This window comes from Vitis riparia, chromosome 17 (genome assembly GCF_004353265.1).
Source record: "Vitis riparia cultivar Riparia Gloire de Montpellier isolate 1030 chromosome 17, EGFV_Vit.rip_1.0, whole genome shotgun sequence".
In the NCBI taxonomy this organism is placed as follows: Eukaryota; Viridiplantae; Streptophyta; class Magnoliopsida; order Vitales; family Vitaceae; genus Vitis; species Vitis riparia.
In genome coordinates, this window is record NC_048447.1 from 17,623,306 (window position 1) to 17,648,721 (window position 25,416).

The 25,416-nt window shown below is 41.7% G+C and overlaps 4 protein-coding genes across 4 annotated transcripts; 1 reads left to right on the forward strand and 3 right to left on the reverse strand.

Annotated features, from left to right (window-relative positions):
- The first annotated feature begins 766 nt into the window (after positions 1 to 766).
- Positions 767 to 1,915, forward strand: LOC117904180. The gene has a single exon (XM_034816691.1). The coding sequence runs from the start codon at positions 767 to 769 to the stop codon at positions 1,913 to 1,915; it is 1,149 nt and encodes a 382-aa protein (XP_034672582.1).
- A 3,728-nt stretch (positions 1,916 to 5,643) lies between these two features.
- Positions 5,644 to 6,535, reverse strand: LOC117904181. The gene is made up of 2 exons (XM_034816692.1): positions 5,939 to 6,535; positions 5,644 to 5,847 (listed from the first exon to the last, which is right to left on the reverse strand). The coding sequence occupies exons 1-2, from the start codon at positions 6,533 to 6,535 to the stop codon at positions 5,644 to 5,646; spliced, it is 801 nt and encodes a 266-aa protein (XP_034672583.1).
- A 6,453-nt stretch (positions 6,536 to 12,988) lies between these two features.
- On the reverse strand, positions 12,989 to 14,103 carry LOC117904182. Its single transcript, XM_034816694.1, has 2 exons — positions 13,487 to 14,103; positions 12,989 to 13,277 (listed from the first exon to the last, which is right to left on the reverse strand). Exons 1-2 carry the CDS (start codon positions 14,101 to 14,103, stop codon positions 12,989 to 12,991), a joined length of 906 nt encoding a protein of 301 aa, XP_034672585.1.
- Positions 14,104 to 22,341: 8,238 nt separating this feature from the next.
- LOC117904183 (LEAF RUST 10 DISEASE-RESISTANCE LOCUS RECEPTOR-LIKE PROTEIN KINASE-like 2.1) lies at positions 22,342 to 22,908 on the reverse strand. Its single transcript, XM_034816695.1, has one exon. The coding sequence runs from the start codon at positions 22,906 to 22,908 to the stop codon at positions 22,342 to 22,344; it is 567 nt and encodes a 188-aa protein (XP_034672586.1).
- Positions 22,909 to 25,416: the final 2,508 nt, after the last annotated feature.

Genomic DNA, 25,416 nt, shown 5'->3' on the forward strand with positions numbered 1-25,416 from the left:
CCGTGTCCGATGAGATGAAAGCTCAGGCTCCACTTGAGTCTCATCCAAACTACGACGTGAGAAAATGCCCCAAATATCTAACGCCATGTACGTGCGTTTGGGACCCCAAACATCCTACAAAAACAGGCCTCATGCCACCATATCACTGGGTGCACACTCCGAGCCCTCGAGCTCGCTTACTTTACAGGGACATGTCGCCCGCCCCCCAGTGGAGGGGGTTGGAAAAAATTCCTCGCACATAGCCCCTCCGGGCTCTATCAGCAAGTGTCTAGACGACATGCTCTCCACGCCTTTTAGCTCTCGTATCATTAAATATGAACCCCCGCAGGGTTCATCGTCCCAAAATTCTCCACATATGATGGATCCAGCGATCCCTTTGATCACATAATGCATTATCGGCAGCTCATGACCCTTGACATGGGGAATGATATGCTGTTGTGTAAAGTTTTCCCAGCCAGTCTGTAAGGCCAGGCTTTTTCATGGTTTCACCGACTGCCCGCGAACTCGATTGACAATTTCCGGGATTTGTCCGAGGTCTTTGTGGGGCAATACTTATGCACAGCCAGACATAAGCAAAATATCAGCACCTTGCAGAACCTCAAAATGCAAGAAAATGAAACTTTGAGAGAGTTCGTGAAGCGCTTCGAACAAGCTATCCTACAAGTCGAATCGTACAGCATGGACGCAATCCTCCAAATTTTTAAGCGGAGCATATGCCTAGGGACCCCCTTCTTCGAGTCCCTCGCCAAAAAAACCTCCTACAACCATGAACAAATTATTTCGGCGTGCGAGTAAATACTCCATGCTAGAGGATGACATCCGTGCCGCTGCACAGCAGGTCCTAGTAACTGGCCAAGCTGCTAAAAGTGAAGCCACCAGAAGCTTCAAATCACCTAACCATCCTGGGTCATCCAACATGGGGCAAGATGAGCAGCGCCCGCTACTCATTCAAACACCTCTCACCAAGTCGTACGAAAAACTGCTTCCTATAATCCGCAATCTGTCCGGATTTAGATGGCCAGTACCAATAAGATCGAACCCCTCAGAAAGGGACCGCAACAAAAAATGTGATTACCATAAAGATCATAGGCACACGACTGAAGCGTGCATAAGCCTCCGTTACATGGTGGAGGATCTCCTAAAGGCAGGACACTTGAAGCAGTACGTCCGAACAGTGCCTAAAGGTGAAGAATCTCCCCATAGTCGAGGCCCACGCGCCCTAGCAACTCCTGTTAGGGCAATGATCAACTACATATACGGAGGACCCTTGGATGACAAGTACAGTTCCAAAAGGAAAAGACAGAGACTGCTGCGAGCAGTTACGGTTCGGGAACACGTGAGCTCCATCCGGCCAGGATTAGCCAATAGGAGCATCCATCCCATAGATGGGACCATTGTCTTCCCCACTCTAGATCCATCCCGAGGGCTGCAGCCGCACCGAGATGCTCTCATCCTAACAATAGGAGTGGGAGACTACGACGTAAAAAGAATCTTGATCGACCCAGGTAGTTCCACAGACCTATTGCAGGTGGCGGTCATCAAACGAATGGGTTTCGAACCCTCCAGCCTGGAAAATCCCGGAAGAACCCTATCCGGATTCAATGGTTCTTCCACAACCTCACTTGGGGATGTAATACTGTCGGTTCATGCCGGGCCAGTCATCCTAAACATTTTGTTTTCTGTGGTTGAGGATTTATCCCCTTTCAATGCCATCTTAGGACGCACGTGGTTACACGGAATGAAGGCCATTCCATCCACATATCATCAAAAGGTCAGCTTTATCACCCAAGATGGGCAAATTAATCTTTACGGAAGCCAGCCCGCTGCTCGACAATGTTATCAGATCTCTTGCGAGGCCGAACCCAGTGCCGACCGCGAGCATTCCTCCAAAGAAGCAAATGCTTCTGACCAATAGCAGTTACAGCATCCGAGAGACAAAAATCCCCCGGCAGCAGATCCGCTGAAAGCTGTCCAGATATCAAAGGAAGGTGAACGCTTCACGTACGTTAGTACCCTCCTACCGCCAGCCGAGAGATTCGAGCTTCAAAAAGTGCTCCAACAAAATCGAGATATCTTTACTTGGGCCCACTCGGACATGCCTGGAATACTTCCGAGAGTCGCCTCCCACCGGCTCAACGTATTAGCCACCTCCAAGCCAGTTCGACAAAAAATCCGACGATTCCATCCGGACAGGCAAAAAGTCATTCAGGAAGAAATGGAAAAATTATTGGAGGCCGGATTTATAAGGGAGGTGGAGTATTCGGAATGGTTGGCAAACGTAGTAGTGGTCCCTAAGAAAGGAGGAAAATGGCGGGTGTACGTAGACTACACCAATCTTAATGACGCCTGCCCCAAAGACAGTTTCCCACTACCGCGAATAGATCAGATAGTAGATGCAACCTCCGGGCATGAAATGCTATCCTTTTTGGATGCTTTCTCCGGGTATCACCAAATTCCCATGGCTTTGGATGACGAAGAAAAAACCTCCTTCACAACTCCTCACGGGCTCTACTGTTATAGAGTCATGCCATTCGGACTCAAGAACGCTGGGGCTACGTATTAGAGGTTAATGACCAAGATTTTCAAGCCGCTGATTGGCGACATTATTGAGGTGTACATTGACGATGTGGTAGTCAAAAGCAAAACCCGAGGCGAACACACCCAGCATTTGCAGAAAGTTTTTCATTTATTGAGAAAATATGGCATGAAGCTTAACCCAGCCAAATGCGCATTCGGGGTAAGCTCGGGGAAGTTCCTAGGGTTCATGGTTACCCAAAGAGGAATCGAAATCAATCCAGATCAGGTGAAAGCAGTTGCCAACATGCTTGCACCAACAAACAAGAAGCAGTTGCAATGCCTCACTGGCAAACTCGTCACTCTCAGACGGTTCATAGCTCGATTCACAGACAAGATGAAGCCTTTCTTCCTGGCACTTAGAGATATCAATAAATCTGGATGGACGCAAAACTGCCAAAATGCATTTGAAGAAATCAAACGGTATCTTTCTCAACCCCCCATTCTAAGCAGTCTGCAACCTGGTGAAAGACTATACCTGTATCTAGCAGTTACCGATTGGGCTGTTAGCGTGGTCCTGCTCCGTTCCTTGTTGCCCCAAGAGCAAAGACCCGTATATTTCATCAGCAAAGCGCTTGCCGATGCAGAGACAAGATATTCAAGGATGGAACAGACTGCCCTGGTGTTGCGCACGGCCGTTCAGAAATTGCGTCCCTATTTCCAAGCTCACCCTATAACCGTACTCACCAATCAACCTCTCATAAATGTCCTACATAAACCAGACATAACAGGAATGATGCTACGATGGGCGATAGAGCTGAGCGAATATGGGATAAGTTATCAACCCAGACTGTCCCTGAAGGGACAGGTCATGGCAGACTTTATAGCAAAGTTGCCTGAAGCGTGCACCCCGGACAAAGAATCGACTCCGGATGATTGGTGGTCTCTGCATGTTGATGGAGCCTCCCATTCGTCCGGATCAGGAGTCGGACTCCTCCTCAAAGCACCAACCGAAGAACGACTGGAGCAATCCATCCGTCTAGATTTTCCCACTTCAAACAATGAGGCTGAATATGAGGCCATCCTATCCAGATTGGACCTTGCAACCACTTTCAACGCATCAAAAGTCAAAATCCACAGCGACTCCCAGCTCGTCGTGGGGCAAATACTAAAAGAGTACGAGGCCAAGGACGAGCGTATGGCCAAATACTCATTAAAAGTACAAGAATCACTCAACCGGCTAGAAGAATGGATCATTGAAAAAATCCTAAGGGGAGATAATGTGCAGACCGACGCTTTGGCAGGAATAGCCGCATCATTTCCCGTGAAAGAGTCAACAATGCTACCGGTATACGTTCAAGCCACTCCCGCCATTGCTGAATCACACGTTTGCAATGTGAGCCCAAAGGAAGATGACTAGGCGGTCGACATCAGAGTCTATTTACAAGCGGGGGCATTGCCTGAAAATCCCAAGCATGCCCACAAAGTTCAGGTACAAGCATCCCACTTTACCCTAATCGGAGGTGATCTCTACAGGCGATCCTTCGGAGGTCTATACCTCAGATGCTTGATCCAGTCGGAAATCCAATATGTTCTATCCGAACTTCATGAAGGTGTTTGCGGCAACCACTCAGGGGGCATTCGCAAGGATATTATTAGCCTACAATGAGGTAGGACGTAGAGATCCATGTCAAGAAATGCAACAAATGCCAAAAATACGCACCAATCCCGCATATGCCCGCTGAGGCATTAAACTCAGTAACAAGCCCCTGGCCTTTCGCACAATGGGGGGTGGATATCGTGGAACTCTTTCCCACTGCAGCCGCTCAGAAGAAGTTTCTGCTCATTGCTACCGATTATTTCAGCAAGTGGGTAGAAGCTGAAGCTTATGCAAGCATCAATGACAAGGACGTCAAAATGTTCGTCTGGAAAAATATAGTGTGTCGATTTGGAATCCCTCAGGCGATCATAACCGACAACGGCCCACAGTTTGATAGCTCTGCCTTTAAAGGTTTTTGCGCGGAACTTCACATCAAAAATCTGTATTCCACGCCGCGGTACCCTCAGAGCAACGGTCAAGCGGAAGCAACCAATAAAACCTTACTAAATGCGTTGAAAAAATGGTTCGAAAAAGCCAAAGGAAAGTGGGTAGAAGAGCTACCCGGAGTCCTATGGGCCTACCGTACCACACCCGGAAGGCCAACAGGAAATACCCCGTTTGCCCTTGCGTACGGAACAGATGTCATCATCCCAACTGAAGTGGGTATGCCTACAGCCCAAACTGTTGTCCAAGGTCAAAGAAATGAAGACGACGAGCTTGCAAGACACTTGGATTAGGTGGATGAGGCTAGAGAGGCAGCATCCATCCGGATGGCCGCATATCAACAAAAGGCGACTGCATACTACAACAGGAAGGTTCGACCTCGGATTTTCAAGAAAGGGTCATTGGTGGTTAGAAAAGTCTTTGAAGACACGATTGAGAAAGGAGTCGGAAAATTTCAGGCCAATTGGGAAGATCCTTATATGGTGTCAAAAGCTAACGAAAATGGATCATACCATTTGCAAACCTTAAATGGAACCCCTCTACTCTGCCCTTGGAATGCAGCCAATTTGAAGCAATACTACCAATGAAAGAAAGATGGGAGAACAATGTGAATAAGTATGTTTTATTAATAATTGTGAAATTGTATACAAAAGACATCCGGACTATGGATACAGAGAGAAATAGCGGTAAAAGTTACAAAAAGAAAAGCTTTCATTGTGAAAGCTTGCAGCGCAACTTTTCCTCCTCACCCGGGGGAATCGAAAGGACGTCCCGCTTGATACCATGCTTCTTCATGCAGCAACGGTAGCCGAAGAAGTACATCTCGTCTACCTGCTTCTGGTAAGCCGTCTCAAGTATCCCCTTTTGCGCAGCAAACTCAGCCTCCAACTCTTCTTTTTTGCGCTGATAAACACAACTGTAAGTCCTCTCTCTGTTTTTTTCTCAATTGACACCTCTATCCGGAGTTGTCTCACTTCCCCCATTAGCTGGGCCGCCTCATCCTCCGCCTCGTGCAGGCGGGCGTCCATAGATTCCTCCCGACTCTTCGCCTCTGCTAGCTCTATTCGGAGAGCCTCGTTGTCCTCCTAGGACTTCTTCAAAGCTTCAGCACTCTCTTCAGAGGCTCTCCGGGCAACGGATAAGCTGGCTTCGGCTTGCTCCAATCTCAAGCACAGTTCCTCTTTACCGTTCATGCACTGGGAGACGAAGGCCTTCATATAATCGGCAGTCCGCAGCAAGACTGAAAAAAGATCGCGTTGTTGAACCATGCCGCGAATACCGCTCACCAGCTGCAGAAAAACCCACAACAACAAGTTCAATTTTTAGTCATGTGAAAAACACACCAATATAGCAAGAAAAATCAAGGGGAATAAGCTATACCATTTCCGCCGTTTCAAACATTTTCGCTGAAGGCACAGCAACATCTGAGCCGGGTGGAATCCGTTTCAACATTTCTCCCAACTCCGCATAGCTGAAAGGACTAGTGGAGATGCAAGCAGCATCATCAACGAGACTCCCCTCTAACAAGGCAGTATGGTTTGACTCCTCCTCTGGATCCGGGCCTCCATCATTCACGACCGATTGGGTCTCTGCGGGCGAACCCTCATTTGGAACCGGCACCGGGTCGGTTAGATTCTCTTTTGCCATCACCGTCTCACTGTCCTCCGGATGAACCTCCTGGGCGGATGAGCAGCTGACTTCGATGGTTTCCCGAAGACGATTTTGAAGCCTCTCGCTGATGCCAGACTTCAAATCGCGAGCCGGATGAAACCTTCCCGCGGATGCCTTTTTCATTGGCACAAGGGCAAGGGGACTCGGTTCACAAGGGGACAAACCCTGACTTTCAGGGCCCGTTTCTTCCATTGAAGGCATCGTAGGAGGCAACTTTTCACCATAAGAGGCCGCGGCTGCATCCTCGTCCGGATGGGGAGAGCCGAGCCGACAAACGGAGGTTGCTTCCTCAGCCAGAAGAGCCATCTGTGCAGCCGTTGGAATTGAAGGCTTCAATCCGTTTAGACACGCGATACGTCCGGAGCCGCTTGAAACAGAGGGCAAGTCGGAGGGAGCTGGAGATCTTATTATTACTCCCTTTATGGGAGTTGGAGAATTTATTACAACTTCCTTTGGGGGAGTTGGAAGTTTTATTGTTTTTCCCTTTTTGAGAACCTTCTTCTTCTTTTTCGCTAGGGCGCCAGCAGGAGGAAAGGGCACGGGACTTTTATCACCAGGAGCCTTCCGCAAAGTTCCTTCTTGCTTTCTTTCCTCCTGATCGCTAAGAAGTGCTTGGCGTGCCTGGGCGTCTGCCTCGCGCGCCTCCGCATAGACGGAAAGATCTTTGAGAACAAAATGTTCTTCGGCCACCACTTTTTTGGGCAGCCGCCTCGGTTATGTTGAGAACATACGGCTGAGGCTCTTGGGTAACCGATCGGAGATTCTGCGCGGAGAGAAGCGTTTGACAGCTCCTCTCATCCGCCGCAATCTCAAACAGCCTGTTCAACCGGTCGAACGAGGCTTTCTCCACCCACTTTACCAGCTTCCCCCTTCTATCCTTGCCTGCACCCAAGAGAACAAAGCATGTTAGCCACCTTATGATGCTGATCTAACTCGCAACCGCAGAAGGACAGAGGGCAACTTATTCATACCTAGGATCTTCAATAACTGGTTGGGAGCGAACTGCTTGTCCGGATGCGCCGCCAAGCCCGCCCATGCGCCCTTGACCAGCACGTGTCCTCTGGCTGCCCTCTTTGTCCAGTCAGGAAGGTTGGTCACCAGTTGAAGTGATGGAATACTGGCAACAAAACTGTGGATATCATTCTTCCCCTTCTTGACGGAGTAGACGAATAGGACCTCCAGCAAGAATAGGTCCAGGTTAAACAGCATGTCCAGGACGCCACAACCCATCAGTACCCGGACAATGTTGGGGTGGATCAGAGCCGGTGGAATCTGGGTGTAGTGGAGGAATTGCTTAAAAAGTGAGAAAAGCGGAAGGCGAAGTCTCGTATTGAACTGCTCCTTGGAGAAACAAATGGAGTTGTCCCCCGACTTGGCGATTGACACGGCATCACCCTCCTGCAGACGAATGGACACTCCGTTGGGGATGCCGAAGCAATCTCGGAACTCCTTCTCGTTTAGGAGCTCAGTACGGTTGACTCGCCCGCCCGAACCGCCTTGCTCGGCCGCGCCAGTCGCCACGTTTCCCTTCTTCAAAGACATCATAGATTGCGCAAAACCTGCGTTACAAGAAAGCACCGGTCAAAACGCATGCGAAGCACATCGTATTGTAAAAACCCTAAACCCATGAACCCTAACTCGAAGATTATAGTAACACCACACAGACCCACCAGAAAAACCATTCTCTCAGCAACCTCACATTCAAAGAAACCTATGAAAACCCTCAAAATACATCAGAAACCCCTTATCAGTCCCCAATACATCCTGGCCTCTTCAAGGCTCGAACTCTGACAAAAACTACCTGTATCGTTCACTCCTACCAACCCAATCCGTCTCCTCAAGGGCAAACAAAATACATCGCAAGCAGCAAAGTGAGAGAGAAAGGAAGAGAGAAATGGCAAACCTTGCAAAAATTTCTAGGAAAAGTTGAAAACCAGTCGCCGCGCTTTAGAACTTTTTCTGAAGAGTTTCTAGAAGCACTTGGGAGGTTGGAAGCAGAATGAAAAGTATCAACAAAGGGCCCTGGGCCCCTACTTATAAGAGCAAAGCCCCGAGAAATCCCCAAAAAGACAGGAGACTTAATTGCGCCAAATTCCGAAACGACACACCATCTGGCACAGTTTTCAAAGACGACGCACCTCACTAGCTCCCGCAACGAGAAAGCGCCACGTGCCATTGTTGTCCGAATGAAAGAGAAATTGTGTAAAGGTAACATTTTTTTCCCGCCTTTTCTGACTAAGCCAGACAGGCGATATAAAAGGGGGCAGTGTGGGGTCCTCACTAAAAAGTGCCACGTGGCTCCCTCTCCCTTGACCATGCGGACGGCTCCCCTTGCGACGCATGACACAACTCATTCCACCCGGACGGGAATCATCGCTCATTCCACCCGGATGTTTCACAGCCGCCATTATATTCGACCGACATTCCACCTTAGCCGGATATCTCATATCCGGATTCGATCGACGTTCCACCTTCTTCGGATATTTCACATCCGGCGTCTTCCGCCGGATGGGAAAGAAGGGCGATTCAACTTCCCCGGACAAACATGTCTGACTACTCTAGTGACAGCATACCCGAGTAGCTTAGCTCGTTGGACATTCGTGATTCGTCGGATCCACCTCTGCCCGCAATAAAAAAGATAACTCTGACAATACTGATGACCAAGTCTCCTGAACTGTCACTCATCATTAATGCAAGATACATTCGATAAGACATTCCCAAGTCTTCTCAGGTTTCTTGACACATCCCCGATATTCAAAAGTCATAAATTGCGGCGACGTCCACCGCCTAAATACTTTCTTGACAATCGCCACCTGCCACCAGAAATGTCAATATTGCTTTGCCGCCCTATGAGCCGCAATCATGACGATGGGACCCGCTAGCAAAGCGGTGCCATACTTTCTGACATTGTATAAAAGAGGTTTCACACAAAGAGGAAGGTAAGGCTAATGATCCCTAAAAAAATGCCTGATAGCTTGATCTCTTGAGCAATGGCTAACAGAATCATCGGAGGGTGTATCCGGACATCTTGTCCGGATATCTTTTTGTAGAAGGAAGGAGGAATTACTACTACGCGTTGACCGAGATTCCGTTGCTGTTGACGATTACTGTAGCAGGGGAATTTCGCCATCAACACTAATGACATCATATTTTCGGCACATTATCTCTATAGTGGCCTTAAATCCCATGCAGTCAAGCTTGAACGCCGGATGACCACAGTAATCAGGTCGATACCCATCTACCCAGAAAAGGTACTCAATTTTGCGCACTTCATCATTACATTGGACCTGAAAATTGCATTTCACATATGGAGAATCTTCACACCGGATCGATATTGGGAAGTGATGGGAGAGGAGGAAGATGGGGATTGAGATGAAGTGGGTAGATGAGAAGAACTTGGGATGCATCTTGAGGAGATATAGCTCATGGGAAGTGAATTAATGGAGGGGAAGTGAGCAGAGATATGAGTAGAGTGATGAGAGGGATATATACAGTAAATGGAAAAATGCCTACACAGCATAATGACTGGTCTCATTCAATCCCCACTAGACGTTATGGATTGACTTGGTAAACGCCTCATAAGTCTTTCTGTGTATAATGCAAAATGATTGAGAATGATGTTTATGGATTGACTGAATACTAAAATTAATATTTCCTCTTATTAGAATTTGCAGGGAAAGCTCTTAAATTCATTGTCATAAGTTTTTGTAGTTTTTTCAAAAACAAGGATGAAGAAAAAACAGAAAGATATTGCAGAAGAAAAACAAACTAGAATGGCAACAATTCATTAATCATCAAAAATTTTAAAATAAAAAATAAAAAATAAAAAATAAAAAAAACTTAATCAACAACTACCCACTATAAACGTGGACAAATGATTAAGGCATGAACAAAACATGCAAAAACCCAAAAACAACCAACACCTAAAAACTAGCAACAATAACTTTGAAACATTCAACAGTCTTGAGCACTGTCTTCAACACTTCTTCTTGCTTCTTGAACTACAAACACCAAGTTTTGTCCTTAGAATTTCAAATTTGCTAACTTGCAGTGGCTTGGTGAAAACATCCGCAACCTGATATTCTGTTTTGCAATAGAGAAGAATCACATCTCCATCTTTTTGAACTTCTCTTAAGAAGAATAACTTAATATTAAAATGCTTAGTTTTCCCATGAAACACAGGATTATAGCAATGACAGCTTGGTTGTCAATAAGTATCTTCGTGCTTTCCTTTTGCTCCATGTTAAGATCATTTAAAATCTTCCTTAGCCAAATAGCTTGATTTACCATAGCTGTAACAACAATAAACTCTACTTCAACTATAGATTGAGCTACAATTTATTGTTTTTTCGAGCACTAATAGAAAAAACCAAAACCAAAAGTGAAATAGTAGCCAGAAATACTCCTCATATCATCAATGGAGCCTCCGCAATCACTATATGCAAAACCAACCAGCCCGAACTCTTTGCTTCTCGTAAATTTGATACCAAAATCACAGGTGCCTTTAACATATCTAATCACCCTCTTTGCTCCCTTGAGATGCATTTCACTTGCACAATGTATAAACCAAAACAAAATGCTTACAACATTCAAGATATCAGGCCTTGTTGTAGCGAGATACATCAAGCAACCAATCATGCTTCTGAAGTGTGCCTGGTCAATCCTGTCAGTTCCATCATCTTTACTGAGTTTCTCCTTTTGATTCATAAGAGTTCTTATCTCCTTGCATTCATCTAATTTGAACTTCTTGAGTATCTCTTTGGCGTATTTCTTCTGAAAAATAAAAACTTCATGTTCACTTTGTTTGATTTCCATTCCAAGGAAAACAGTCATCAAACCTAGATCTTTCATCTCAAAAACTTCCATCATCTCTAGCTTAAACTTCTCCACAAGACTTGTGTGGTTCCCAATCACAAGCAGATCATCCACATATAGTGAGATGATAAGAATGCCAACTCCATTGTCCTTGACATACAATGTTGATTCAGATAAGCTTCTAGCAAATCCTAAATTCAACAAATGTTCATATCGATTATGTTGTACCAAGCTCTTTGAGCTTGTTTCAGGCCATAAAGAGCCTTCTTGAGAAGATAAACCTTGTCTTCTTCTCCTTCTTTCACATAACCCTTAGGTTGCTCAACATAGATTTCTTCATGCAAGTAACCGTTTAAGAAGGCTGATTTGATATCGAGTTGAAACACTCTCCAATCATTTTGAGCAGCTACAACAAGCAGCAACCTAATGGTATCTAACCGAGCAACTGGAGCAAACGTATCTGAGTAGTCCACACCAAAAATTTGATTATAACATTTCACAACAAGTCTTGATTTGTTTTTGTTAATAGAACCATCAGCATTAAGCTTAGTTCTATACACCCATTTAACTCTAATCACCTTCTTGTCTCTAGGTCTTTCAACAAGAATCCATGTTTTGTTTTTCTCTATCATTGATAGCTCCACCTTCATTACAATCATCCAATTCTGATTCTTCATTGCTTTTTCATAGTCTACAGGTTCACATACAGCAATATTGCATCTTTGATATGCATCAAAAAGCAATCTCGTGTCTTTGATCGGAACATCATCTACCATGTCATTCTGCCAATCTCCATTATTCTGTTTTGCATCTTCCTAGTTCCATTTTTCATTTTCCACAAAGTGCACATCCCTGCTTATAACAATATTTCCAGTTTGTGGCTGAAAAACTTTATAAGCTTTCATAATCGAGCTGTAGCCAATGAAGATGCCCGGAAGTGCTCTTTTATCCAGTTTATCTCTCTTGATCTATGGAATGTGAGTGAAGCACAAACAACCAAATATTTTAAGAAAGTGCAATAATGGTTTATAGTGATAACACGCCTCAAAGGGTGTTTGATCCTTCACTGCTCTTGTGAGAAGCATGTTTTGCAAGAAAACAACCGTGTACTACTTTTGCCCAAAACTGCTTAGGTAGATTCTTCTCATGTAACATACATCTTGTCATCTCCAAAATGTATCTGTTTCATCTCTCACTTACTCCATTTTGTTGCAAAGTATATGGAGCGGTAAATTGATGTTGAATGTCTGCCTTCTCGTAGAATCAATTGAATGATTCAGATGTGTATTCCTTGTCATTGTTTGATCTAAAAGTTTGAACTCTACAACCACTCTCATTTTCAACTTTGACTTTAAATTTCCAGAAGACTTGTGCTACCTCAGATTTGTGCTTTAAAAAGAAAATCCAACACATCCAAGTAAAATCATCAATAAATACAACATAATAAAGACTACCTTTTAAAGAATGTGTTCTTTGAGGGCCTGCAATGTCTAAATGAATCAATTGCAGCTTTTTTGATACTCTCCATGTCGCATTGGGGAATGGTTTTTTGTTTTGCTTACCAAACAGACATGCTTTGCAATTTGGAATGTGATCATCAAAGTCTGGAAGATTATTCGCCATTATCTTGGATTTCATCTATAATAGTCCCTAATGATGATGGTGCCCAAGCCTTTTGTGCCACACCTCTGTGAAATTTTCTTTGATTGGAAAAACAATTTGTTCCTCCTCCAATGGATTTAGAGCAAAGTTTTTCTCTTTCATTTTTACCCTGAAAATATCTTGGTCAACCGCATCTTTAATCAAGCAAGTTTTGTCTTCAAACACAACTTTATAATCCTTTTCAATTAGTTTTCTAACACCTAACAAATTTTGATCTATTTCAGGGACATACAACACATCAGAAATGAGTTTTGTACTTAAACAGCTTGAAATTGCAATTGTTCACTTTCCTTCCACGGTAATGTACTGCCCATTTCCAATTCGAACATTGGACATGTTTGTGCTTCTTAGTTCCCTGAATAGATCTTTGTTATGTGTCATGTGGTGAGTGCAACCACTATCAATGAGCCAACTCTCACTTGATTCCATGCCAGAGAAACATGTAGCCACGAATAGTTGATCCTCCTCTTGATCAGCAACTTGTGCCTCTTCACCATGTTGCTGATTTTTGTTTTTGCAGATGACAGCTTCATGCCCCATCTGGTTGCATTTGGTGCACTTGGCGTCAAGTCTTCTCCAACATTTGAAATATAGATGAGATTTTCACCACAATGCTGACAGGGAGGATGGGGTTCCTTTTTGTTTCCAGTTTTGCTCTTGTTGTTGTTGGTTGCATATTCTCCATTTGCGCCTTGATGTTTTTTACCCTTCTTGTTCTTGTTATTTCTTGCATTCACATGATGTTTGACTGGTAAAGCACCCTCGATAGCACTGTCCTACCTCATAACTCTTTTTTGCTTCTGTGTTTGCAGTGCATTTAAAACCTCTGTGAGTGTGATCATTGACAAGTCCTTAGTGTTTTCTAAGGCTGTAATGGATGCCTCAAATCTTTTAGGCATCGTCACAAGGATTTTTTTAACTATCCTTGAGTCTGGCAAGGAAGAACCAAGTAATCTAACTCGGTTTGCAATGTTAAGCCGCCTATCAAAATACTTTTTGATGGATTTTGTCTCCTTCATCTTCTGCAACTCAAAGTCCCAAATCATATTCAAAACTTGCATTCCTCTTATTCTTTCATCTACCTCGTATTCCGTCTTGGGATAATCCCAGATCACCTTTGTTGATCTTAATGACATGATGTGAGTGAAGATTATGGAAGAAACGGCAGCATACAAGCAGGCTTTTTCCTTGGACTTCTTTGTTTTTCTTTCCTTGTGATGTTTAATTTGAGCCATCGTCGGATTGTTCAGAAGAGGAATGATTTCATAATCCTCTTCCATAGCTTCCCAAAGGTCCATAGCATCAAGGTACATCTCCATCATAACGGCCCAGAATTGATAATTGTCACCATCGAAGACTGGAGGGGTGATTGAAGAAAATCTTGATTCGACTTCCATGGCGTCTTTGAGAACTTAACCTAAACACCACTAATCCCTTAAGAGTAGGAGCTCCGATACCAATTGTAGTTTTTTCAAAAACAAGGATGAAGAAAAAACAAAAAGATATTGTAGAAGAAAAACAAACTAGAACAACAACAATTCATTAATCATAAGAAATTATAAATAAAAAAAACTTAATCAACAACTACCCACTATAAACGTGGACAAAGGATTACGTCATGAACAAAACATGCAAAAAAACGGAAAAACAACCAACACCTAAAAACTAGCAACAACGACTTTAAAACATTTAGCAGTCCTAAGCACGTCTTCAACAGTTTTTTATAATTCAATTTTATAGAAGTCTTTATGGCAGGTAAACGTTTGAAGTCAGAAGGCAGAAACAGGAACGAATCTTGGATACTAACAAAGAATATCTTCATCCCCTTCCCTCCACTATTCTTAAATGTTATTCCAATACCAATATATTGTTTCAAAATCTTCTAGCTATGGTTCAGTCTTTGACATCTGACCATATCGAGTATGGGGTCCAATTTTATTTGAACATGTTTAAACTATTGATTAGACTCAAATATTATCATAAAGAATTTAAAGAATGTTATTAAAGATAAAAAATGATATCAAATATAAAATTATGATCAAGATAATAGAGTGTGGAAAATGATAGAATATAAAAAACATTTTTTCCTCTCACTAATGCTTATGGAATGGACTGTTGACTCAAATTTAATGACATGAAGATAAGTATAATGGTATAAGGAAAAGCAAGGTTCAAAACCTAAAAGGATTTATGAGCACCGTAAATACCAAACAACCAAATGCAGCATAGTGCCTATTCTCATAGTTGGGTCAACACATCTAATGGGCCAAACCCATGTTGATTTCACCCAATCATTGGGCTCCCAAAACCATATGAAGCAAAAAGGGTCAACCACAAAATAGCCCACCAGACCATGCGATTGAACCAGCCACAAGTCCTCAAAACCAACGGCTACAAAATCACATCGTCATTATCTTTAAATTTTAATTAGTAAAAGGTAAAAGAAGAACATACCTTTACAATTATCCCTATGTGGACCCCGCATTTCGTGCTCATGCGTTTTCCACTCGATGGCGAGCTCGATTTTTATTTGAAAAATTGATTTTATTTGTTGTTTGAAAATGACTTAGAGTCGCCACTTATTTTTGTTTTATTTTTTAAAGGGTAAACAAAATAAGAAAGAAAAACCCTAAGTGTGACTCCTTATTTTGGAAAAGGTGGTCTGTGAAAAACCGGATCGGGTTTGGGGGTCAGGTTACTTATCAGGAAGGTTCGGTAAAGATCGTAGCACCCTTCTAAGTCCCTAAGGTCGGGTCTCTACTAATAAAATGAAGGTGACATGGCAATCAATGAGAAAATCAATGAATACTCGAATCAATCATGCACATATGAGAGTCAGAACATGCATAGACATAGATCAGAGTGAATGAATGCGTACCTGGGCAGCAAACAGCAACGCACTATCATGGAATGGGGTTAGTGAATAAACACAGAATGACTATATGTATATCAAGGAACAGAATAAATTAATCACACATGGCAGACAAGTCAACTAACCAGTCAATCAGTCATGAAATCATATATGTGGGGCCCCCACCAAAGCCCATTTATTTTAGCATGAATTAATTCCGTAAATTCCATCACTCGGAATTACAGAATTTAAATTCATGTTTATTTTAAAACGTTTTAAAATCATGAAAAATTTGAAAGTGGCTCTCCAAAAGGAAAATGGAGGCCAAATTTTATTGAAAATAGGACTTTTGGAACTTAAAAATTCTAAGGACAAAATAAAAATAAAAAGGAAAGTGGAGTTGGAATTACTTAAAAACCTAAATCTGAAAAATTATCTTGAAGAAAAGAGATTTGAAAAGTTATTCAGAGAGAAAGAACATGAGAATTATTTTTCAAAATAAATGGTAATAGAGGGGGGGGATGGCAAATGTCCTAAGATAAAAAATGGTTATGCAAACGAGAAACTTGTAGCGTGGGCCCATGGAAGAATCATGCTGGATGTGGGCTCCATCTCTCAAATTAGATCTTTCCTTTTTTACCCTCTGTATATGTCACCACTACTGTTACCAAACCACAGGCATTCTAGTCACATTTTGACTCCACTGTAGACTGAGATAGAGTTGTATCACTTTCCTCATTCTCTTCAAAATTTTACCGGTTTCCCATTGATTCGCTTCTTTTGAGAGATCATATTCTCTTCTGATAATGCCCTTTATAATTTCTCCTCGAACGGGGTTACATGCCAACTCAAATCTGCCAGCGGCTTCAACTCTGAGGACATCCAGTGTTCCTTATACGTCAGAAACTCTCCCAGTCGACACCAAACCAGCAGCTAGCTTTATCTCTAATGACTCAAACTTGGATTTCTGAAGCTTCTGATAAATGTCAATTCAAGCACCCATGATGCGTCATCACACTCCAACTGCAAATTAAATCAAGTAAAACCTTTCATGGAAGCATCTCTGACAACTAAATGAGACCCTGTCAAACCTTGAATTATCTGGGATTCATCAAATGCTCTTTATTCAAAGCGTCCAACTCAGCCACAGCTTCATCAGGATCAGGCGCCTCAAAAAGCCAACGACCCAATTGAGTCTACTCGTGCTATGGAGGGCACTTGCTCCGTGGTATCAAAAGCATGAACTATATTTTGCCCGCAGTTTCTTCACTCCCTGGGAAAATATTGCTTCTGCCGTGACGATCAAATCTATATAGCATGCCTCGGTTGATATAACAAGAATGACCTCCAGCTTTCTGGAAGTATGATGCACTTTGAGCCCTCGTTTTACTCTTGCTGCTACCAAAGGAGAATGTAGCCTTCATCCCAGTTGAGGTATCAATGCCTTCGCTACCAATGCAATTGGGGATACCAAGGATCGTTAGTTTCCCGACTGAGATAACGTGTAACTCAACGGCAGCTGGCTCCATACCAGAAAAACAGTGATAACAACCCCACGGTCATCGTATTCGGATGCGTCTTGATGAACAGGTCAGTAGCAAACTCCTTCTTAGGCATCGGAAAAGCTACAACCTAGACTCGCTCCGCTTGAGATCACGAAAAACACCATTGTTAACGAGAGGAGCAAAGCCAGTTAGAATTCAGATCCCTTCCCTGTACTTGCGTCTCTGAATTGGGTACATCACCACCATTTCTACTATTATGCCAAACGCAATGGAGTATACACAGAAGTTCCCAATGACAGTCAACACCTTTTGGAAGTGGCTCTGATGGTTGGTGTTGTCAACAAGGTGAGCAGCCTTACCAAAGAAGGTGTGCACTTAATGGCGGAATGGATGAGTGATAGAAGGTAATGAGGGGAGTATCGGCCATGAGCAGTGGGTTTATGGGTATTAACAGAGTAGTGGCATGCATGGGAAGGTTTAGAGAGTGGAATGGGCAGAGAACACGGGTATGGATGGTGTCTAATAGGATATAGGTGGCTACGATCACGTGAATATGGAGAAGTTGGGTAGATGTGAGGATATAGATGATGATAGATTCAAGTGGTTTTGGGTGGGGTTATGGATAGTTTGAAAGATGGGTATGAGTAGGTTTTAGAGTGAGAAAATGGTGAGAGACATGTGAGGAGGGGTAGACTTGGTAGTGGGGACAATGGGAATGGAGTGTAATGGTACAATAGGAACGCAGTACAAGTCAATGACCATATGCATAGGAATGAAGGTAGAGATTATGTAGTGATATATGTACTGGCTGTGGGCATGAGGATAGGAATTATGAAGTGGGTGTGAGGATTTTCATGCACGAGGAAAAATAAGAATTTGGGCAGAGACTAACAAATAGGGTATGAGGGAATGAAGTATGATGTAGGGATGTGATGATGGACGTTGATGATGGGCATGGTGGATAGGGACGGTGGTTTTGGAATTGATGGTATGTATGGATATGAAATAATGAAGGTGGGGTGGTGAGGAAAAGAATGGGTATGAAGACGAGGCATGGTTATGCATGTGGTTGAGATTTTCTTCTCTTCTCCCTTTATCTTTACTGAGCACAATGCAAAGCCAAATTTGTGCAGTTCACGTACATTGGAAGGGAGCTGCAGAGATGATACTAGCCATGTGTTCACACTATTATGACAGAAGAGGGATAGTAAAAGTAATGGATGAGATTCCTCCACATGACATTAGTTATGAGTGGCTTGGATCGACCCACAGGTGGCTTCATCAATAGATCATTAGTGGGTTGCTCAGTGGCCAAGGCTAAAGCTCCAAAGGCATCCTGTATCAGGTTCACCCACAACAGCTGGACAGCAGTAAGAGGAACTTTCCCAGAAGCAACTGCAGCAACAAAATTGATGCCTAGGGCAGCAACATTGATTGTGAGTTGAAACTGGATGAACTTTTGAAGGTTATTATATACACATCTTCCCCATTTCATAACTGTCACCACAGAAGTGAAGTTGTCATCCAGGATGACAATGTCTGAGCTCTCTTTTGCAACTTCTGTGCCTTGAATTCCCATGGAGAGCCCAATGTCTGCTTCTTTTAGAGCAGGGGCATCATTGGTGCCATCACATGTGACTGCTACCACATGGCCTTTCTTCTTCAAGCTCTGCACCATCAAAAGCTTGTCAAATGGGGATGATCTGGCCATTACTCGGATGATATCAATCTTATCCATCCTCTCTCTGTGAGAGTAATTTCTGAATGTTACACCTTCCTCTATGATCAATTTCTGCATCAAAGCCTGAATAAACTCGAGGAAGAACCAAGCAGTAAATTGAGAGTTGCGTCCTTCATGTATCCCACCAAAAAGCATCTTGTTCTTCTACAGTACCAAAAGAAACCTTTGGTAACATGACTGTGCTTACTTCATTTCCTGAAATTCTCTCAAACTCATCACTTGGCACTCTAACTTCTGCACCCTCAATACCCGATATCTCAAAGAACCCGGAAGCTGATTCAAGTGGGAACAAACCTAATCATCCGATGTCAAACGCAACAATACCTCATAACATCATAAAATCTTCTCGAGAAGAAGAGAAGTCCATCACCATTGCCAGCCAGAAGCAGGAGAAAATAAAAGGGAGGGGAAAACAAAGGAAAAAAAAAAACTAAAACAAATTTAATTAAAAAAACTTAGTCCAAGTTTCATCTCATGGACGATCAATGAACTTGAAAGAAAATGAGTGGGTTAGACAAGAGGTATAATTCAGATATGAGTGGGTAACGCGACTGCAAACATCGAGGAAGAACGAAGTCAAGACTAGTTCCCAACAGAACCCAAATGAAGAATGAACACATTAAAGCACTATAAAAGCAACTTAGAGATCACTCAAGAGAAAACATGTGATTCTCTATACTTTCTCACAATCAACATAATGCTGAAAAACAATCAATGACAAACTGAGGAAAACAAAGAATAATGAGGAATCAGAGGATTGCAGAATACGTACCTGGTTTCCTCAAGTGAAGGTAATACCACTTGCTTTCTGCTCACTCTTTTCAGACCTCTGGTTTTCTCGTCCTCCTAGCCACCCACAGTTTGCTGCTCCTCTGCTAAACGAATACTCTCTTTGAAGCTCCAGGACCTCCTCTGTTTTCTCTTCCCTCAAGCTCTCACTCAAAAACCTCCTCTGTTTCTCTTTCCTCAAGCTCTCACTCAAAACCTCCCCGTAACTGCTCTGCTCCCTCTCTAAAAAAAAAATCCAGACCAGAAGCTTCCCCAAAAAAAATATCTCTCAGACCAGCCTCAGTGAGCTCTCTCCAGTCTCCTCTCTCACCTCCCTGTAACTTCTTCCAGCAACCCAACAAAAGCTCCCCCTCACCCCAAAAGCTCTCTCTGTCTGGTAGCCTCCTCTATAACAGAAACCCTGCCTCCACTCTCTCTGCAAACACGTCCAAAAAAGCAACCTCCTTCAACTGCAGGAGACGCTCCCCTCATAACAGACTCTGAATGTCCTCTGCATCTCCTCCTCCAGGTGTCGCCTCCTGATAGCTCTTCAAAAAGCAATATCTGATTCCACAATGACCAACCAGGAGGCAGCATTTGGCTCATAGAGAACTCTCCACTTGTCATCTTAAGAGCCTTACACCTGTCAAAAAGAGTAACCTGCAGAAACACAAAAGAAAAAAAAAAGTCCCAAATGGGGGTCTACACCCTACTTATGGAGCCATCCTTGCAAAAGCACAAGCCCTCCCCTTGAGCATTATTATACCCACACAACCCATCATATGCCTCACACTCTCCACAATCTCTAACACTTCGCCAATCAAGTATAAAGCTCTTCTTCATGGCCCCACCAAACCCACCACTCAAGTTCACAATACTGATTTCCTCCTCCATCACCGTCGCCACTACCTTCTCCTCGCAATTTTCCAACCAATCAAAGTCGTCCGTCTCCTCTTCCACTATAAAAACATAAGACTTCATCGCATAGGATGCTAAGGACTGTATATGTTGTAAAATGGAAGGGGTGGAAGTGCAATTAAAATAAAAAGTAAGGTTCAAATCCAAAGTAGAGTAATACAACGGAAGTGTGGCATCGATAGTAAGGTTGTGAGACTTCCTGGGGCACGGTTGGTCCAAAATGTCAATATCCACCACGGTGAGGGTATATTCTTCATAATTAATATTTTTGACGTAGTATGAATCACTGGGTAGACTCAATATGGGCTCACCGGAGTCGAAGCAAGTGAAACTGAAGTCACGGTACCCACAAAATTCGGTAAAGGTGGTGTTGTCTAGACACCAGAAAGGGTACCTTATCTGTACATCGTTACCACAGCCAGTTGTCAGACAGTATGATGACGATAAGCTTGCGGCGGTGCCGAAGGCGGTGGGGAAGATGGAGAGAACCAGGAAGAAGAGGGGGTGTGCCATGGCAGTGAAGTTCATGAAAGAAATAAATTAATTTGTGGGAGCACTACTGGCTTAATACCATAGATTTGGTTTCCCTTAGCTGTTATGAAGCATGGTTGCTTATATATTAATACTAGGAATCAGTAATGGCCTTGGACCATATGTGCAAAGGAATCTTTTGATACGACTTCTAATTTAACTCATTAACATTGACGCATTGACTGAATAAACGTCTCCTAAGTCTCTGTATCTTCAATGAAAAATCGTGCGGGACGACTAGTCAGAGAACTCAGAGGAACCTGTAGAGAGTATTTGCCATATGAAAACTCAGCATGCTTTGCCATAAAAGTCATTTTTATTAATGTATTTTTCTTACAAAATATATAAACAAAAGCTTATGATTTAATTTAATATACAAAATATTTGAGTTCCTAAACTTTCTTGATTTTTAAAAACTCAAATATTTTAATATAAAATAATTAAATTAAATCATAAGCACAAACAATATAAATTATCATTTTATTTTAATATTTTGTATTAATTATTTTATTTTCAAATTTCATTTAACCAATTATTAACAATATAAAATCATTATCATAATGTTTTTAAAAACTCTTTTTTATATTTTATATACTAATTAAATATAACAAAAATATAAATTTGAAAATAAAATTATAAATATTTTTTAAAAATCATACATATATCATCATTTCTTTTGTATATTTGAATGTCACAAATTATATTATATGTATTATTTTTTTGAAAAAAATAATATATTAGTTTTTGTTTTATTATTTTATTGAAGTTTTTTTACGATATTTTTATGAATTAGCTATATCTACACTTATAAAAATAATTATTGTATGTATGCTTATTTCATATAATTAAAATAAAGATACTAGAACACTAATAATTAGAAGAATAATAGTAATTTAGCATATTTTTAAACATCTTCAAAAAAATTTAAGCTTTCATTTAATATAATTAAGATAAAATATTTGAAAATTAATAAATTTAAAAATAATAACTTAGAATATTTTCAAATATCTCAAAATACTAAAATTTATCATAATTATAAAGGGTTTACAATGTTTAATTACTTATTAGATGGGAAATTGGTAATCCATGATAATTAAGGTGCCACAATAATAAAAGTTAAGAGTGCTTTGGTCCTTTCATTGATTTCAATATTGATAGAATTAGTATGGGATAGATATAAGCATCCTTGATTTGCTTTTATGGAGGCATAAGAATTGCTTAATCAATCTAGTAACAAGAAATATAGAATTACTCTATCATAATCTTCTCTAGATACGAGTTTGATTGACCAAAAACATGGTATGTTTATTCCAGAAATACATTATATATCCATCAGGGCAGAAATGGAAGAATCTGTTGGTGATCTTGAACGGGAAGATAGGAAAGGCTTGAGAGGGATTTGCAGGGCTTCCATGCTTCCTTCCAACATGTCAATTATCTTACTCATGGATGGTCTATGTGATGGGTCTGTCTGTATGCACCACAAACCCACTAGTATCATCTTTCTCCCAATTTCATTTTCTTCTTTGCTCACAATTCCCTGCAATCCTAGATCTTCAGTCAGCCCAAGACGCTTATAAACCCAATGTGGAAAGTATATCTTGCTGGTGTGACTGGCCGCAACATTGATGTTTTTTCTTCCCCCAACCATCTCCAGAATCATCATTCCGTAGCTATAGACATCTGATTTGCTGGAGACTTCTCCAAAATTTCTGTTGAACACTTCTGAAGCCACGTACCCCATCGTCCGTCTAGCATCCCACATCGATACCACACCATCTTTTCTATGGCAAAGTTTAGCAAGGCCAAAATGAGAGATTTTGGGACAAAAATCTTCATCTAGGAGGATGTTGAGTACCAACAACTTTGACAGCAACAAGACCACCATCAACTAGCTCCCCTTTGTACACACTACCATAACCTCCTTGACCTAATTGATCCTTAAATGATTTCGTCATTTTCTTGACATCTGAATAACTAATGCCTTTTGGGGGCCAGGATCCATGATTCTTAACAAACGCCTCGATGCTTTGATCTCCATCGTCAGAATTTTCCCCTAGAGCAGAAGACTATGAGAGAGCAAGTGAACAAAACCCCGGTTCCTGCTGTTGCAATGGCTGTAATCAAGAAGAGAAGGGCAAAAGACAGGGGGTCAGGAACCTTAGAAAATATAGCAACAAGCAGAGTACCACAAGAGCACTTCTCTTTGAATTTTCTGTCCATATATGGAGGAACAAATTAGTACATATGAACAGAGAATTACCAACTGCAAGATTCCTCAAACTGATCTTTGACCCTGCAACAAGAGAAACAATCTTATATATAAGCTGGATTTCTTATTTATAGTTCCAAATATCATAAATGTTCTTTTTTTCTTCATTTTCTGTTATGTTATAATACTCTGTTCTAGCATGTCTTGAGATGGAAAAACATAAAGTCATATATTACAGAAATGTTGTGACTGAAGAGGTGCCTTACCAACATGAAAAAGAGCACGAGAACAGGATTCATCCAGTGACTTTGGGTTCTACCCTTGAATTGAACCTTGTGGTCTTGGATCAGTATGGTGTTTTCTTCTAGATTGACTAAGACCACATATTCAAACCCCATATTCAAAGCTTCCTCCAGTTCCTCTTTACTAATAGTTTCATTCATCCTCCTGTTCCGATTGAGTTCTTCAAACGCTGCTCCAAGAACTCGAAGCGTAACATTGATTATGCATGTCCTTCTGATTGGATTCTCAACTCCTGCAAACGATTCATCCAAGTAGAAAGCAGCACTGCCATTGATACCCTCTATCTGGCATGTAAAAGTGTTGCTAGAAGTCCAGTTATCCGGGAGTTGGAACAGGAACTCGTCAGAGCAACCGTAGAACAAACTCAGGTTCCTATTGGTATCAGCGTAATCGGGCAAACTGTGATTGAGAGTGGAGGAAGTGGTGGTGAAATTTTTAGGACAAGACTCACCCCAGAAATCCATTCTTGCAATCCTCGTCATATGACTGGACGGATTGATATCAAGAATGCGGAATTCCAAAGAGCCAGTATCTATAACAGGGTAAAGATCATCTTCGCACTCAAGCTCGAACCCTTGACGGCCTCAGAACTCGGGTCGATCATGTCCCCAGAAAGGATAGCCAATGTTTTTTATGTCTCCGCACTTGCACTGCAGTCCATGAATTGCTGATCATCGCTGCAACAACATGTGGGGAAGGCAATGGAGAAGAGATGATGGAGAACTGCTGGAAGCTCTTGGCATCCATTTGAGAACGGTTTGTCATCAGAAGAAAATTTGCAGAGGATAGGGGGTCACTTCCCCGTTTTTGGGCAAATCAAAAGAAGATGCATAATTTTCAAAAAATCTTCCCAACGTCAAGCTTTCGTCAGACTGCGTTCCATGTTTCTAAGTGACGCCAGTTTTAAATTAAAAGTCTATTCGTTCAATATCTTTATTCTCGATCATTTTAAGAATACGTAGTCACCATCCTTAAATTAAAATCACTTCAAAGATCGAATTTGACAATTATTTATATATTTTTTGTATAAATCGTGTCACAAAAAATTATTCCTGTATTTCTATTAATATAATTTTGATTTTATCTATTATTTTTTTCTGTTTAATTTTTGTGTATAAGATTTGAGTTCTCAATTATTAGCAAGATTTAAAACATTGATTTTCTGCTATCATAATATTTTATATTTCCAATTTTTCTTAACAAATTTATAAAAGGGAAATTGAGAAATTGAGTTCTCAATTTTTGTTAACATAGATACACCAATCAGTTAAAAAAATTAAACAATTTTCAAAAACAGAAGTGCATATAAAGGACACCAAAAATTTACCCTTTTCTTTGAGAAATTTGAGAAGCTGATTTTGGTAAGGAATAAAAGAGAGAAAGCTGAGGAGAACAGGGAAGAGAAAGAAAATGTTGGGAATGGCCGGTAGGAAGGCGAGCAGAGAGAAATTTTCTGTGCAGCTATGACTGGGCAGTTTAGCAGTTGATGTGATTTGGTGTCTATGAGTGGGCTGGTGATCCTCGTAATGATTAAACAAAGGCAGCTCAATCCAATCATTCCTGTTTGAACTCTTTTCAAGCTTACACCAACTAAGCTCCTCCATCAACCGAGCTTACAAAGCACACATACAGTAGTGATTCAAACCAATCTTTATATCCATCAGTACTCTAAAAATCCCTTTTCAGCATCAGAACAAAACAAACAGCGCTATCACATCTGTTGCAAGAAATATTGAGATTCTCATCCAATACTAGTGGTTGTCCAAATTGCAGATTCAGGACCCATTACCAACTTTTTGGTTGAAGTTTGAAATTTATTACAGATCTTATAAAGTTATAGTTCTGAAATTTCGTTAGGTAGTGAACGGGTCAACATCGTTG